Raw genomic sequence first — 16,970 nt, forward strand, 5'->3', positions numbered from 1 at the left:
GACAATTCCGTATTCCTAATTTATTATATATCGACATTTAGAATTTTAATGCTCCCCTCCTCGACATATTTCTATATAAAATTTATTTACATTGACGCAAGAATTAAACGAATGATTTAAATGCAAATGTATCAGATTTGCCCTCGCAGGTTTTACGATATATGAAACGTCTAAAATATCTTTGCACGGATCAGGAGAACTGCGAAACTGGTCGACGAAAAACCGTTCATGCTTACGAGAAGGTTGGACGTGTGACATTTCGGCGAAGGAAGCACCGAAAAACGGTCGATACGAAAGTATCGGTAGCTCACGCCAAGCGAAATATGCGACGACACACATCGCACCCCACGCTTCTATCCTGAGGAAACGCTAGACAATAAACCGAGGAAATCCATTGCAGCTGCTTCGATCGTACATAAATATTTCCGAGTCGTGACTCGGGACGAAATTAAATTTCGCTTTCGTAGAAGTTGAATCACTTTGGCGGCTAGGTTGGGTACACGTCAATTAATTCAGCCTGATACTTGATATAATTCAAGCTAGAAGCGAACCGCCCTGCATATCTGTCCCTCCGCGGCCGCAAATTCCGTTCAATTCCGTGAATTATATTTCCAACGTGCGTCACGCGTTTAGAATATTATTCGGATTCTCCTGTCTCTAGCGATTGCACGTTGTTTTAGCGGGATCATGTTTGTCCACGGATGAGATTTGCCGAATGGAATGTTTGAATACGCGTTTCTTTTTTCCTAACTGTTGAGTGTATGCAGAAGTAATGATCGTTATGTAATATTTGTGTTGGTATCGTTGACTCAAGATTTAGCTCAAACACGGGAAAACGTTAGTCAACAAGGTCGGACAAGCACCAGTAACCAGATACGTGGAAGAAAATTTTAACAAGGGAGAAGGTGTGCCTGATCGCGATACCGGATCACAACGAGTAAGCACATGCTTGTCGTTACAAAGCACGGAAAAAGTTTCTGTGAAAAGTTGTAACAAGCGACAGGGGACGGATGTATTCTAAGTCAAATGTCTATATTTATGTCGATGTAATACGCAATAATATAGAAAATGTATGTAGGGACTATATAGGAGATATGCTATATGCATACACGTTGTGGTATTTTATTTATCTCGATTTATTATCATTTAATATTACAATACGTGCGTTAGCGATATAACATGTATCCTAATGATGTAAGCCGATACCACTTGTTCCTTAATTCTTTCATTCTCAAATTATCGATTATTCAATATTTATTATTTATTTTTCGTTGTAAATGAAAAATGTATGCGATTCGTTCTCTGTGAGAAAATCAGAGTAACGAAATAGGAAGCTAACAAAAATTGTGCGAACATCTCGTATCGTAACATGACGAAAAATGTTACGCAAAGTATAATATTTCGTGAAATTAAATTTTTCCACTTATTATTTAAAAATATTGCATCACGGGAACGCCATCGCTTCGTACTTTCTATGCACGAATATTTGCAGACAAATAGCACCGGCACGAGGAATTTATTAAACAGGCTAACGAGACGATGCTACCAAAACAAAGTAATTAGCAAGGTAGAGAAAAAAGAAAGGGACGATTTTTGCAACCTCGACGATTCGAACCTCCAAGCTACGCCGAATATTTCTTTCCATCGCGTGACTTCGCATTTTCGCCCCTCTCGCCTTTTCTCATTGTTTCGATGTACCCTTCCTTCGCTGGTCGGAACTGGACCCTCGTAAGAAATTATCTCTCCTTGTATCTCGTTATGACAGGTCGCTGTCACGCACGAAGTCGCATTTCCCTCTTCCACCCACGAAAGCGATGCTCTTCCACAATTTTCCCGCTTATCGGCTCGTACGTCACCAACTTTCGACGATTAATTCACCGACAAGTTGAAACCGCCTCGTTTCCGGCTCGTCTTTCGGACCGGTTTTTTCCCTCTGCGTCAACGATTTCCTCTGTCCTTTGTAATTCAACGTAAAGCAACGCTTAGCGCGGAAGGATTTTTCTGCTCGTCCGGTTATATCGTTTGCTCGATGTATTCTATTGATAGAAGCCGTAATTACCGAGGCGAATGCCATGACATAGTATCGACAGGCAGCATTATTGCAAACTCTATTTATTATGCAATTAACCTGCAAACTAGATTTATAAGTGAACGTGGCACGGTAGTGTAATGGAGTTATCAATCGTGCGATTGTAATTACGACTATCGAATAATCGTGGCATCGTTTTCACGGATTTTCGACAGGGCGCTATTTTATTTTTCCCTTTAAATCATTTTTCCAACAGTCTCTTAAAGTCTTTTACGCGCTCGCTCCGAGTTAATATGTTACACGGTTTGCGTAGAATTCGAATACAGTGCTTGGCAGGAAGTAGATCGTCGTAACGTTATTTTCTCGAATCGATTCCGGATATAAAAACTAGTTTATTAAATATACGTCTGAAGAAAGTGGGGCATGGGGTCAGAAATAGAAACCGCAGACTGTTATTTCGCAATTTGCAATTTTGTTTAATCTCTTCACCGCGATACTCGTTTCTCATATTCCGAGTGTTCATTTCTCGGTCCACGCTGGTAACGTCACGCGCAGAAATATATTTTCGCTTCGCTTCAGCGAAACGAGTTAACGAATCGGGAAAATAGCGCTGTGCGAATAGTGTTACGAATTTAAGCGTTAATCGCTTGGATATTTCCACCAAACATGCGCTGTATTTAATCTTTGTTTTTATTAAATATAATGCGTTATAAAAATATACGATTAAATTAAAAAAAAAAAAAAGAAGGAAAGAAACTATCTATCTCGTGCTTCTCTCTCTAGCTTATAGAATACTTTAAGTTCATCAGTAAAAGAATTTTACCGAGAGAAATTAGTACACCTTCTTAGTACGGCGGAATAGAAATATTCGATTGACAAAAAATCGCAAGTCAATGTGTTTCGACACATTAACTAATGCAAATTTTCAAACAAATTAAGGATATTATTTCCGTCATACCGAAAGTAGGTACGAGTTTGTAAAGATAAGAACGCGCGTAAAGGTATATTTTCAGCGTATTATCGGTATACATGCTTCGTTTATGATCTTGATATATATATATACGAAGGAGTGAAATTCTCACCAGAACGAGGAAGGGAGTGACGAATAAACGGGGTGATAAATTCTTTGGTAAAAAGGGCGGCAAGTTTGAAAGGAAACAGAGCGAGAGGCGAGAAGTGGGCGAAAGGAAAACGAGAAGGAAGAGGTTATCGACAACTCGTCACTCCCAAGGACCAGGGGGAGTACGGTGATAAAACAAACGACGAAACACCGTAGCTTCGCGGGGCGAAATATCGTTTCAACAGCCAACGAGAGGCTGTTCAATATTTCGAGAAGTTCTGGCTACGAGGAGCAAGAATTTGGCAGGTCGTCTTCGCTTCCAAGTGGTATACAAAACGTATCAACGAGGGCTTTTGAAACTTTTTTTCGAAAAATTACATATGTATGAAAATAGAGATATATAACTCTATCGATCTTTCTTTCACATTGCCGATGAAGATAATTCGTCGTAACGAAATTACAACGTTCTGTGAAACATCCTGTACATCGCGATTCGCTTCTTACCAGCTGTTTGTCAAAGTGTGACAGAATATGTGACGGCAGGATTGCATTTCGTAGAGCGTCTCGTGGAAAGCGAGAAAACAAGAAGAAAGAAACGCTCTGTCGACGAACACGGAATATACATACGTTGCTTCGTGACGTCAACCAAAACGCATGAACGCTCTTTCCCTCTTTGCTACGAGAGCCGAGAGTTACTTTTTCTCTTCTTTTATGCTTTTTGTAAATGTTCTACATAAAATATCGGCCATGCTGCAGCCTCGTAAATTCGTAACTCCACATCTACGTACAGTTGAACGGGATCGAAGATTTTAGCGGTATTTTGTTAAAAAATGAACTTGGTCATATCGATACCTATTCAATCGCTACTACTGTTCTTTAAATCTTTTAGATGTCATCGACGTCTAAAGCGAAATAATTAATAAAATTTTATATTTATTTTATCGTCTAATTATTTATACTTTTATTCGAGTAAAATCAACAGAAATTTTCCACAGAATCCAATTAAATGCACCTTTCGTACCGAAAACATGTTACGTTTCCTTTGCTAGCGGCTGTTTCTTTCCGTCGACAGGAAACGTTTCAATCAGCTTAAGAAGGATTACTTTCCTGATTCGAAGGCGGTGGCAAAAAAAAAGAGGGTCGTATCTTCCCGTCTGTGACAAAAAAGTAGCTAGATACGGCCATAAACGGGACACTATATCTTGATACAAGTCCTCGGGCTTGTATCAGTAACTGAAAGGGATAAGGGATAAATTATGCTCGCAACATTGCTAAAAGATATCTATCGGCGATAATAAAAATAGTATACTTTCCGTATCTAAGAGATCTCGATAAAGAATACTCGCAACTTGTTCGACTGTGGAGAACGTATTTTTCACTCTTTTCCGTTGGCTCGCTTCTTTCGTATTCCCGTTGCTGTTCTACGCGAGAAACGCTACAGCGGCATATATGATATTCCGTTACGATTTGATAAGTCACTACCGCTATATTGCACGCTGCTGTATTTTTCAACGTGCACGAGCAGATAAGCACTCGATCCGTGATTGTGGCCATTTATTCGAATCGATGTTAGTACCACGTACCAATTAGTCTACGTGCATTTAAAAGGGCGTCTCTTTTATTTTGGAAATTTCATATCGTTGCTCGTTTTGCGCTAAACGGATAGCAGTTAGGTTACTTAGCAGTTAACATAATCACCTGAAGACCAAGAGACACGTAAACTATAACGGTACACATAACATGTAGATATTTCCCGTGATATTGAAAGAAAAATTGCCAAAATCGTTTGTACAATTTCACATTATAGTATAAAACAACACCGAAGGTGTATAACAAAGAAAAATTGTCTTCTTTCGAGGTATAGAAAATATTAAATCTTCTCTTAAAATTCTGTATTTGCCTGTGAAAAGACATAAACACGATGTTAATTTCGTTACGTTTTCGTTCGATATTTAGTGGGTTTTTCTTTATTTTCGATTACTTCCATTAAACTGTTAGGTGCACTATCCACCAACTTATTCACAGTTTCGTTTTGACGAATAAAGAATATTCGCGTATCTTATTCCCCTTTTAAGTTCACCGATATTTTCCATAGGTGACTTCTCCTGACCGTAAACTTTTCTTGCTAAAAATTTCCTATAGGTTCTCGATCGAGTTCGGGTCAATGGTTCAGGACTCAATACTAGCCATGGTAATAATCCTATTCCGAAATCTTAAAAGCACATCTTGTAGTGGCAGCTGTATGAAGGGAGAAAAATGGTCTTTTATTTCAATTGCGAAAGGCAATAATTCGCCATGTACCATCTCCTGATATTCTATAGCGTTCAATTTACCCTTTACAAAAACAATTTTATTTAACATGTTCAGGCATGATCAGTGGTTTCTTGGAAATATCGAGGAAATAATGCGGAAAATGTGTTTGAATCGATAATTATTCACAGCGCCGTATATCGATACAACTTCCACGAAATATGGCTTTAATAAAATAATTCCAATCAAATAGAAGAAATATTGTTCGAGTAACGGAAACTTTCTACAGGCTCGCCTGCGAGTAAAGAAATCGTTTATAAACATAAATTTGCGGTTTGATGAAAATGAAATCGCATACAGTGAAATTATAGAAAATTCGTGTTCTATTCAAAGAGAAACGATACGAAACCATGACGTTGTTGTAAGTTGCTCCTCCTTGGAAGGAACGGGAACAAGAGAATTTTTCGAATTTCCATCGGTTTCCTTAACTTGCGATTCTCGTTTCCAGGCGAAATTCCGGTTAGCAGAGTTGTAGTGGCGCGTGAAGATCCATCCCCGTTGCACCTTCGACAAAGCGTTTGACGAATTTCACCGAGATTGAAACGTGCTTTATTCCTTCGTCGATTCATCGACGCGCCGTTTGGTTTAGCGGCGTACAAGTAGCGAAAAGGTATCAAAGTCGTCGCGAGAAAGGATAGCTTAACGTTTCACGGGCAGATCCGCGCCATCCAAGCCAGTGCCCTCTCTACAATCGGACGGTTTTATTCCGTTTCGCGGTACGATCGATTGAAAATTAACCGTCGTGTAAGTTTCGCCCGAACTCGAGTAGAGCAACGGACTGAATTCAATATCGGCTTTTAATCGTTCTGAAAGCGTCTGAGCTTTTCAAGAGCTGGCGTTCGCGGTCAATCGAGTTGTACGCGAGTCGAAGATCGATGGTGTTTAGCGAAATCTCGCGATAAATAACTTGCCGGAGGCAATTTGGAAGATCGACGAGCGCGAAAAAGGATGGGAAAGCGACGTTACGTGACGACAGTTCCGCTCGTAAGAAATGTATCAAAGCGTTTGCAACGGTTACATCGTTTCGCCGAGATCTCGCTTGGAACAAATTCGCCGACTGGCTGGAATTTTACGTATACGAGTTAAAGTTTTGAACGTTCGGTTAGCAGCGTTAATCCTCCGCGACAGGGACGATTGCGCTGAAAAATAAAGGCGAGGGGGGGGCAAAAGAAAGCGGAAGTTTTCGCGAAAAGGGGAAAAAGTCGGGCGAGCGTCAACGGCGAGTCGCTGAATTTAAGAGCCTCGCAAGATAGAAGAAGCTTTGATAAAAACTCGTCCGGTCGACAGGAAAGTTCGCATCGCCGATAAAGGCAGACTGTATTAAAATAGTGTATAATTAAAACGAAGTTTCCCGGGGATGGTGCGATGCTTATCCGCGGCTTAAACCGAATTTAAGCAGCTGGCTTGTCAAACTCAAAAAAAAAAAGAAGAAAAAAGAAAAAAAGAAAACGTCTGAGTGGAATACCCGGAGTCTCGGTCTCTTTTCAATTTGCTCTCTGTCGGTAAAAACAGCGGATATAACTGAAAAGGCGATTTATAACTGGAAGTTTCTTTTTTCGTTTTAGAGAACGGTTTGGTGATTTGGATAGAATTTAACCGATTCTCTGTCGTTGAGCGATTCTTAACCGAAATAAAGATTTTTCTTTATAGAAATACAGTTTCTTTTTTTCGTATTTCTCCTCTTAACTGCATAAGTGTAATCATTACACGTATTCGAGAAATAGAAATATTGTATTCGTCGTATCTTGTACGTTATTCGAATATTTGCGAATAATAATATAAAATAGTTCTGCTTGTATAATATGCTCATTTCTTATTGGACACGAGTGAGTGAGTTTTCCTTCATTTTTATAGTTATTCGAATATTCGCGAGTTTTTAGTTCGCCTCATAGCGATCAAAGTTTTAGCAAAATTGAGAGTAAGTCTGTCGAAATCCGTAGTGTACAGAATTACGAATAGAAGAAATCTAGGCTTTTGAGTTGGAAGATTCGGACGTTTACCAAGTTTCGTATTAGATGAGTTTAGCAAGTTCAGCAACCGAAGTTTAAAACGCATCTGACCCTAAAAACTGATCTAAGATTGTGCATAACTTTTGATGATTTCCTTCGAGATATTCTTGAAGGGCTGCCGCTAAAAATAGAATCGCGAAGAACGTAGATCGTGCGATCTGTCGTTTTTCTTACATTTTATACGCATTCTGTGCAAACTCTTCGATGAAACACGTATATTTGAAACGAAAGCACGGACCTTTTATTTACGATTTTGTATGTATATGCATCTGCCATGATATAAAACCTCATATAATTAATTCCAAACAAAACCACTAAAAGATATTTTTAGCTAAATAAATATGTATGTACTGTGACACGGTTTCTCGTTACAATAATTATTTTATAACGAAATCGTAACAAAGATTAATATTAACGGAGAATATTTATGCAGAAAATATTCTTGAAAAGCTTTTGAAACAGAAAAATGGAAAGTTCTAAACCATTGATAAAATGAAATATAGTCACGTAGTATCAAAATTTCAAATTTCGAGGCGAATCCCTCATTCGGAATATGTAGGTATATCATTTTTTATCTCGTCTTACACCTGTCAGCATTCTCAATATATGTATACACATTAATCGAACATTTTTCACCCAGCTTCACGAGGATCGCACACTGCTGTATTCGTTAATCGTGAAACGAAATAAATAAGTCAATTTCACTGTCTATTTTAAATCAGCCGGTAATTTGGAAGTGTACAAGGGAAATATTTATTGGTTTAACGTGTCAATTCTTATTTACAGAACAACGCGATAAATATTTTTGTTAGATGCAAGTTGTTTGACGGAACGTAGGACTCGAATAAGAAACTGACTGTTTTCTCTCTGCTCTCGACACTTCCGTGTTTCCTATCCGCGAAACGTTTCGTGAAAATGCAATCGTGTCGTATCTCGCTTTGTAGACGTCACAGTTTGACAGCTGTCACGAGATTCGGCAATATTATAGCTTATATTTTTCAGCCGAGAACACCGATTCGTCGCAGTTTCATCGATCCGGCGCGGCGTTTCCATTACCAGAGTAATACGCGTTTATTTGCACGCGTCGTTTTCGCGCACAACCATTACGCTGAAAATTTACGACATATTTCGAGCCCTTCAATCGATATGCCCCTTTGTTGTACTTTCGCGTTAATAATAAATGATCGCGTTGGTAGCGCATGGTTTTACAGCATCGTGAAATCAAGTATTGGTACATACATCACGAGACGTCCAGATATAAGGTCTATTATAGAAATTTGTAGTCAAAATTATTTTGCTTTTTATTTAAACTGCAACCAACTGTATGGGAAATTTTAAAGATTGACGTTATCGACATATAATCAATAGTAAGATCGTATAGTACGTATAATATTTTTCGGTAGCGTCGATAAAAGTTCCGCGGTATACATGTACTTCTTATTTGTTAGTAACGGAAGATTAAATTACGGCGTGATGCGAAGATTACTGAAAGCAACGTAACGCTAAAAACATTAAACTCGCACGATCCTCAGGAGTACATGACGCGAAAACAAGTTTGAACCTTGCCGTACTCTCTTGAGACTGACTGCGTTGCAACGTAGTGAACTGCACCACTCTTGCTCGGACTTTAATGCCGTGTGCAATAAAGGAAAGTTCTGAGCGATGATGTACAACGACGATAGACAGATACTTATTTAGAAACAATTTCGAGATCGGTAACAAAAATGTTTATTCGAATAGGCGTCTTTCAATACGTGTTCTCCGAATGCAAGAAGACGAAGAGCATCGACTGAGAAAAGAGGCAAAAATTCTGACGAAAAGACATTACGTAAATTTCTAACGTGTAATTTCCCCTTTCTGTGTAGGATATTAAACGAATTATTTTTTATTACCACTGTCCTTGGAATTTATATTCAAAACAACGCACACGCAGATCCGCACAATTATTACAGCGGCAATTCTACGTAATTTATACGTTCCGTGTAATCGTTACAATCGTTGCAATACGATTGTTACAAATGTTACGTATTACTCAGAGCATATTGGTATTAACTCGTGCAACCACTTGTTTACACGGATCTGTGTTATCAAATATATTTATTTATGTTTGAAAACATAAGTTTTACTTGTATGTGTAATCTGTCAAATTATATTATTTGCAAAGGGAATTTAATTACTCGTGACGTCGAATCGTACAAATACCGACACATGTAAGCGATGTATTTTCAGCAAAATATCATGTACAGTAAAATCGACGATTGTTTTTGGTATTTGGAGACGATCACCAATATAAAACGATAAATGACACTCCACCGGCACAAACGATTCAACAGAATATCGTTATATAGTTCATACAATTTCGCCGTGTAATTAAATTAATTGTATGATATTTCATTTACTCTGAATAAGTTTTAGAAAGTGGTGAGAAAGTCTGCCTCTCGAATTAACAAATACATAATGGACAGGTCGAATATTTTGTTTGAATATTTGCAAGTTTTTACGCGTCATTTTGCGAACCATCGTGTTTTGTAAAGTGCATTAAATCCAGTAAATTTCAAAGTTCCGGAGTAGCAAGTTTGAAAATTGTAGAGTTCAGAAGTTGCAGGTTCCAGAATGTAAAGTTCAAATAGCACGGGTTCGTAACAGGCAAGTTCAAAAAATATGAAACTCACTTTTGCTGTTACGATGCTGTAAACGAAATAGGTACACAGACTCGCTTTGCACAATACACGTGACAAATCGCTGCATAATGCACATAACACGACCGATGGATAAATTTCTAAAAATTCGTATAAACAGTTAATGAATTTTCCTGAAGTGCAATTTTCATTCGGAACTAAATATACAATTGCTTATAAAATATACGTTTTTAATTTTCTCCCTTATACACGACAGGTTTCATAGATATTCGTGTGAATTTTACCGGGGCTTCGTTAATTCAGGAAAAATTGGAACGTTAAACACTGGAAATGTTTGATTACTTTAGAAAACGGGAAACAAGCGAAGCATAGTTTTATTTAAAAGGATTGACAAACGCTCGGTTTCATCGAAACCGAGGGAAATTTGGGATAGAATCTGCAAGTGATTCGATGGCGAATTCTGCTGCAACGCCTCTCTCTCTTTCACTCTCTCTGTTTCTCTCTGTATCTCGCCCGCGTCTCCGTTTTCATGCTTTTGTGAAACGCAATTCCGCTCATATGAGACGACCGTGCTTTGACAAGCCGCAGATACCAGAATGAAAAGTGTGAAATTTTTTAACAATACCCTTTACGTTGTTTACTCGTGTTAACGGAACTTTATAATGCACAACGTATCAAGGAAATGGTCGATGTCAATGTTGCAAACGTTAAAGTGATTGTACAATTAAAAAAAAAAAAAAAAAAAAAAAAAGGAAAAAAAAGAAGAATGAAGGAAGCGAAGAAAAGGAAAAACGCAAGCAGTTCCCTTTATTCGACAAATACTATGACAAGAATAAAATGAATCGAGTAACAAGGATGAGAGATCTAAAATTGAACGATAGTATAAAACTGTTCTTATATATTGTATTATTACACTTACTGATATCTGTAATTGTTTATGGCTATTTATATATTGGATAGCAAAATATTTTTTTACAATAATTTTTACTGTAACGTATTACGAACCAAAAAACTTAACCGCAGCGACTTTTCGTTATATTGTATAAAATTTTAAAAGGCGTGTAATATCGCAGACTTAAAATAGATTCAGAATTTGAAAATTCTTTGTTTCGTTGCATTTTAAAATAAAACGTAATATCATCGCATGATAAATATCTCAACATGGAGAACAATTCCTGATCATATTTATTAAGAAAAGACATTAATGCGGTAAAAATGAATTGAAATTCTTGATGTATCTTTTCTTTTATTAAATAATCGTGTTGTATTTTAATAAAATTTGTCGTGTACGTTATGATCGTAAAAGAAAGAGAAGTATCGCACAGAATGCTCTACATTAATGTTAAATGAAATGGAACAGAATTAAATCACAGCGGTATGTTTTTAACACCGAAAAAGCGCGTGCAGGACGTGGTTTTACGTTATTACGAACTTTCATAATTATTCAGCACGCGGTAAAGGTAAAAAGATGAAATGTAATGGAACATAAATATAAAATGGATAAATATTTGAAACAGAGGAACATTTCAATTAGAAATTTCTAAAGAAAATAACTCTTTACATTGTGTTTCTTTCGATGGGACAGTGCGATGAAATATGAATATATCATTTTATAAAACGTGTTATTGTCCTTACCGTGTAAATTTCACAATGATAATAATCATTTTTATGATACGCTTTATAATCAAGCGAATACTTACGTACATAAGGTACAACAAAAATTTAAACGAGAATGAAATATATACTTCGATTCGATATTCCAATAATTTCATATGCAGCAATGCGAAAAGTTGATACTCACAAAATAAACGTAAGCCAGTGATAGTGCTATAAAAAATCAAGAAGAAACATAAATGCGAGAGATGAGTGAAAAAGTTGAATAAAATATAATGGCCTCTCGATAACAAAATACTCGCAGAAACCATATTTGACGGTAACAGAATTTTTCGAACACCGGGTACAACCACTCACGGGTCCTTTTGTGCAAAACGAATAAAGTGGCCAACAACGGCAGCTGTTCTGAATTTATCCGGACCTAAAAACGCCCCTCGTTATTCTATGTCGGCCCTAACAAGCACGTAACGAAACATTAAAATGTAAAAACTATCAGAAACGTAACCATAATTCGTGGCACGGTATTCATCATGGTAATCAAACCGCTTCTATCCGTAAACCTTTCACAAGAAGAACGAATCTAAACCTCCCTTTTGTCCCTACTGCGAGGTTCTAATATACGTTGTGGTAACAGTGTAATTAGCTCGTTTTTTTATTTTTTTTTTTTGCAAAAGTATTCGGGAATAGTAATATTAGCAAATGGAAAAGGCAGTAAATTGCAAAGAGTAAAACAATCTTTGAATAATTGTGATCATTGATTTCCCATGTGCGCATTGTGCAAATGTATCGTTGCCTTTGTACTCCGCATTTTTATTATATATAACATTTTTTTTTTTAAATCTTTAAATCGCCTCCTATGTTCGTATAATATCTTTCGTTTCGTTATCTACATTCTACGAAATGCAACTACAAAATTTAACTGTTAAACCCTATGTACTTACATCCTCACTGTGACAAGTTTTTCTGAAATTGGACCAAACGACATGATTTCCCTTTTTCTTTTTGAGAACTTTGAAAAATAAGATAACCGATTTGATCTGCGAGCGTTTAAGAATGGCGAACATTACAATTTCTCACGAGTTTTGGCCTATAACTCTAAAAATCTAAAAATTTCAACATTTACCGCTGTCAATTGCTTTCTTCTGCATCGACCGGTTTCGATAAAGTTTCCGGCACTGATATAAATGTATAGAACGTACTGTATAAATTTTCATTTTATAGACTCAGACGAGAAAGTTATAACGAACGATCTTTACTATTATCTTTACGATTCGGATCAACTGCCATTTTTTTAGAATTTACTTTACGCGTCATCTGGTAGACTAATCCTCCTATCATCTTGCGAAAGACTCGAATCGTTTGGTCGAGTTTCAAAATAGTTATCCCATTTTAAAGGGCTTGCAAATACTTTCTTCATTGACCGTATAGTATCCGTGCACACGCAATTTCGCAACTGTTAGATCGTACTTTGACGAATTTCGAGTAGAAAGAGATGTGACAGAGAAGATAGAGGATGGATGGGGGTCGGAAGAGATATCTCGGAACGTGTTACATTTTTTAAACGATGACAAGGCACACCGCAGTCTTTGGGTCGGTCGGGCACGCTTTTCGCGAGAGACAGCCCGCACACCAACCGGAAAATCGGATTACGTGCAAACGCCAGCACCGGGTTAAAGCCTGGCCGAAGTTGAACGGGGCGCATCGCCCGGTGAATCGGCATCGCTTCAAAGTAACGTCTGTAACTAATTACGAGCCTTATCTATAGGCCATCTAAAAGGCGCTGATTAAACGTAGATTCTCGTTTCACCAAGACGATTCGATTAGACAGCTGGCCTTTTTTCACCTGCTCGAAAGGACTTTGCCCGCAATCTACGAGGAAAGATATCTTTCGAGCAAGCCGCTGTTTGAAAGAAAAGCTGCGATACACGATCTGTTGATGTTTGCTAGGAGATTTACGTGTTTTCAGTTTCGTGAATGGAAAGCAGACTCTCTTCTTTCCCTTTTTAGCCGATAATGACAAGGGCAAGCAAGGGGTAAAGTCTGTAAACGAGTTGAAATTTAGTCGTCAAAGAGAATCTCTCTTTTCCAAGGAAGAAAAAATGCAAATAATGTCTCGATCTGCTTGCGACAAAAGCGTATCGCTTGAAGTGTTTTAAAAGGATATTCGCTTGATTATACACGCGTTATTTCTCGCAGAGACGATTAATAAGCATATAATACATCGTTAAATCCGATCTTCCTTTTTCGTGCCTTATCGCTGTCAAATAACCGAACGAAATAATAATATATGCGCGATTATCTATGATCAAAGCGTATACGCGTACATATTAAAATCGAAATATTTACCTGTGAATGAATGTCCGACAATCGACTTGATCGCTTGACACCATGATACGTCGTAGTATCTGACACAGCCTGAAAAATAATGCAAACAATTATTTGTAAGAAACGTGCCTTTGAATTTTACGAGTATATATTCGGTACTTAAATTTTGAAGCACAAGTTTCCGTTTGTTAAAGAATCCATGATTGTTTGACAAAAGAAACACGTCCATTTTTAATCCCAGAAAGTTATAAATTGAATTATAAAATAACATTTATTGCGACAAATAATCCGATATTACTACCGGCTGCTAATAATAATATTACAATGTATTAAATTGCACCATTAATGTTATTATAAAAGACTCAAAATTGGATTATATTTGTTAAATCGAACAAAGTAAACGTTACTTAAATTTGCGTGACATGGCTGACCATCGATAAAATAAAAGTTGAACGATTATTCTGGAACATGTGCGCAATGTAAACAATTCAGTGGAGTGAATCAATAATTTTGTAATAAACGTAGGAATAAATTACATTTCTATGAGGTTCGTTTAATGAAATCGACAATTACATCTGTACCGATATAAATTACTTTCGTTCTTACCAGAGGTATACTACATTTAAGTCAAAGATGATACATAATAGATTTAAATTAAAGATATGCCAATTCGCGATGCCGCGCGTTCTGTGCCTTGCGGAAATTGAATAAAATATTCAGGCCCGTTAAATGATATTTGACTGCAGGCAATTTCCCCAAACAATATTTAGAGAGGGAGATAGTATCCTCCCTTTTGAGCACATCCGGCCCAGCGATGTTTAACTGTTGACTGCTGACTGTACGCTGACTACTAGTAGCTGCTTGTTTGTCCTACTTATGTACTCTAACTTGTTTACATTTTGACATTCCGTCTGTTATATAGGATTTCAGGAAATTGCTTTTTACTCCTTTTTTAGATACACTTTTTACGTATTCCATTACTTTTAAAATATAACGTAGAAGGCAATACATACACATATAGAAGAATAGCTTTTTTCCTTTTCCAATAAAATATATCTACTTTCTCGTCCTACTTTTCTTTTTAAAGAAAGCGATGCGTTCGCTTCGTTCTTCCCCTTTCAGAAAAATTAATGTATTTTATTTGTTCCTTTCTTTTACGTAACGATATACAGTTTCTGTACTTTGAAAGAAGAAGAATGAGAAGGAGAGGAACAAGAGATATTTCATATTCTATTTTCCAATCAGAAAAAATAATGTTTAACTTACTTTCTGTACGATATACAAAATGGCTGTGTAGAAATAGCGATATTAAGATTTTTCCAAAAAGCTGCACTATTCGATGCAATAGATAATTAATAGATAATTTTGATCTGATTATTGTAATACTCGAATAATCAAATAGATATTACTATTAATTCCGATATGATGTCCTAAAATTTACACAAAGTACAGGTCCTTTGTCATCGTAATTATGCTTTATAGATTATCCAGTAGAAAATCTAAAATCGCAATATCAATTGTAATCATGTACCTACATAACAAATTACTTAGATCCCTATTATATTGTTAGAAAAATATATGAAAAATTAAATTCATCGTTTGTATCCCGATTATTTAATCAGTCCAATCGATAATTATTATACCAGACATACGTTTTTACCACGTTGATAATATTCATCTATTACATTCTCGCATACATATTACGTACATTTATCCATTGTACCTATCAATTGTAACTTCCTTATTGTAAAACCATAATGTCTTTTCCGTACAGTTGATTTTCCATTTTTTTTTTTGTTCGCTGTAAATAGGTACGTGAAGCGTATGTTATAAGTTTCAAGACGCAAAAGATAAAAAACTCAACGACGTAATATAATCGTCAAGCGTACATCGAGTAGCAACGATAGCAACAATAACAACAATATCGGTGTACATCTGCGTTTTCAAACAAAGATGGAACACCTACTTTCATTGGTATAGCTTAATTATCACGAGTTTAATTGCATTATGGTCGCTCGCCACGAAAACTGACAATAAGTCAAGCGTTCTCAAACTGTTGGCCAGCGGGATGCACGAACGACGCGCCGTAATTTCGTGCTCGCTTAAAGTGTTTATTCGCAAACGGCTTGAAGCCCGTGAAGGGTTCCTATGCAGAAAACACGAACACGCCGATACATCGACGATTTACTTTCGCAGAGCAACTGCAAACGAGAACGCAACTTTCAAGCTGAAACTGGCTTTACTGCTCGCTTCACTATGTGGGTTAATCGGCTTTCATGCACCAACATACGTATAAATACGATTTCGCGGTAGACCTTCGACAACGCAATTAACAAAATATTCGAAAATATTGTCAAAGTTTATACTACGAAAATGGAGATTTACTATTTCGCAGACTTTTCGCATATCGTAAGGAAGTACTACGGAAGTGACAGGATTTCGTTGAGCGGGCGAAGAGTCTTCGGAACAGAGCGACGAACGTTTAAACGGTGCGTAACAATCGATCAAAATCTATCTCTTGAATCATCGATATTTGCCTAAACTTGAATACTTTGGGAAAAATGTTCGTGACACTATAGCGATGAAAATAAATAAATCCTGACAAATGAAATTAGTTGTTGAAAGTTGAATATTGTACGCTACAATGTATATACCATACAGACAATTCCGAAGAGGAACTCAGAGGATGGACAATGCGGATATAACGGTACCGAGTTGTCATGAAAAGCCACCACCTTTGTTGAAATTCCATACATCAACTGTGAGGCTGATCGGTCAACGTGTACAAAAAGGATCCACTAATCGTAGCTAAAGAAACCGTACTCTCAAGAGATGCAAATTTCAACGTCAGCGTCTAATCAAGTCTGAAGACTAGAGGCGGCTAATAGTAGTAACACGATTAGTTTCTTTATTTTGTTTCGGTCAAGAGAGAATTCTTTGGAAAGAATTACAACAAGTACAGTTACGCTTATGATTGTACATTT

The 16,970-nt window shown here is 37.0% G+C and overlaps 1 protein-coding gene across 3 annotated transcripts in view; it reads right to left on the bottom strand.

Moving 5' to 3' along the window:
• LOC117237772 (insulin-like growth factor-binding protein complex acid labile subunit) overlaps positions 1-16,970 on the bottom strand; it is a 273,866-nt gene that overhangs the window by 25,251 nt on the left and 231,645 nt on the right. For 2 of the 3 annotated variants that reach the window (XM_033502099.1, XM_033502097.1), the window contains one exon: positions 14,008-14,076. The exons of the other annotated variant lie outside the window; for it this stretch is intronic. In XM_033502099.1, coding sequence (XP_033357990.1) covers positions 14,008-14,076 — 69 coding nt within the window. The remainder of the gene's footprint in view (positions 1-14,007; positions 14,077-16,970) is intronic. 3 annotated transcript variants of the gene reach the window in all.

The sequence above is a fragment of the Bombus vosnesenskii genome, unplaced genomic scaffold, assembly GCF_011952255.1.
Source record: "Bombus vosnesenskii isolate JDL3184/JDL3185 unplaced genomic scaffold, Bvos_JDL3184-5_v1.1 scf7180000013398, whole genome shotgun sequence".
In the NCBI taxonomy this organism is placed as follows: domain Eukaryota; kingdom Metazoa; phylum Arthropoda; class Insecta; order Hymenoptera; family Apidae; genus Bombus; species Bombus vosnesenskii.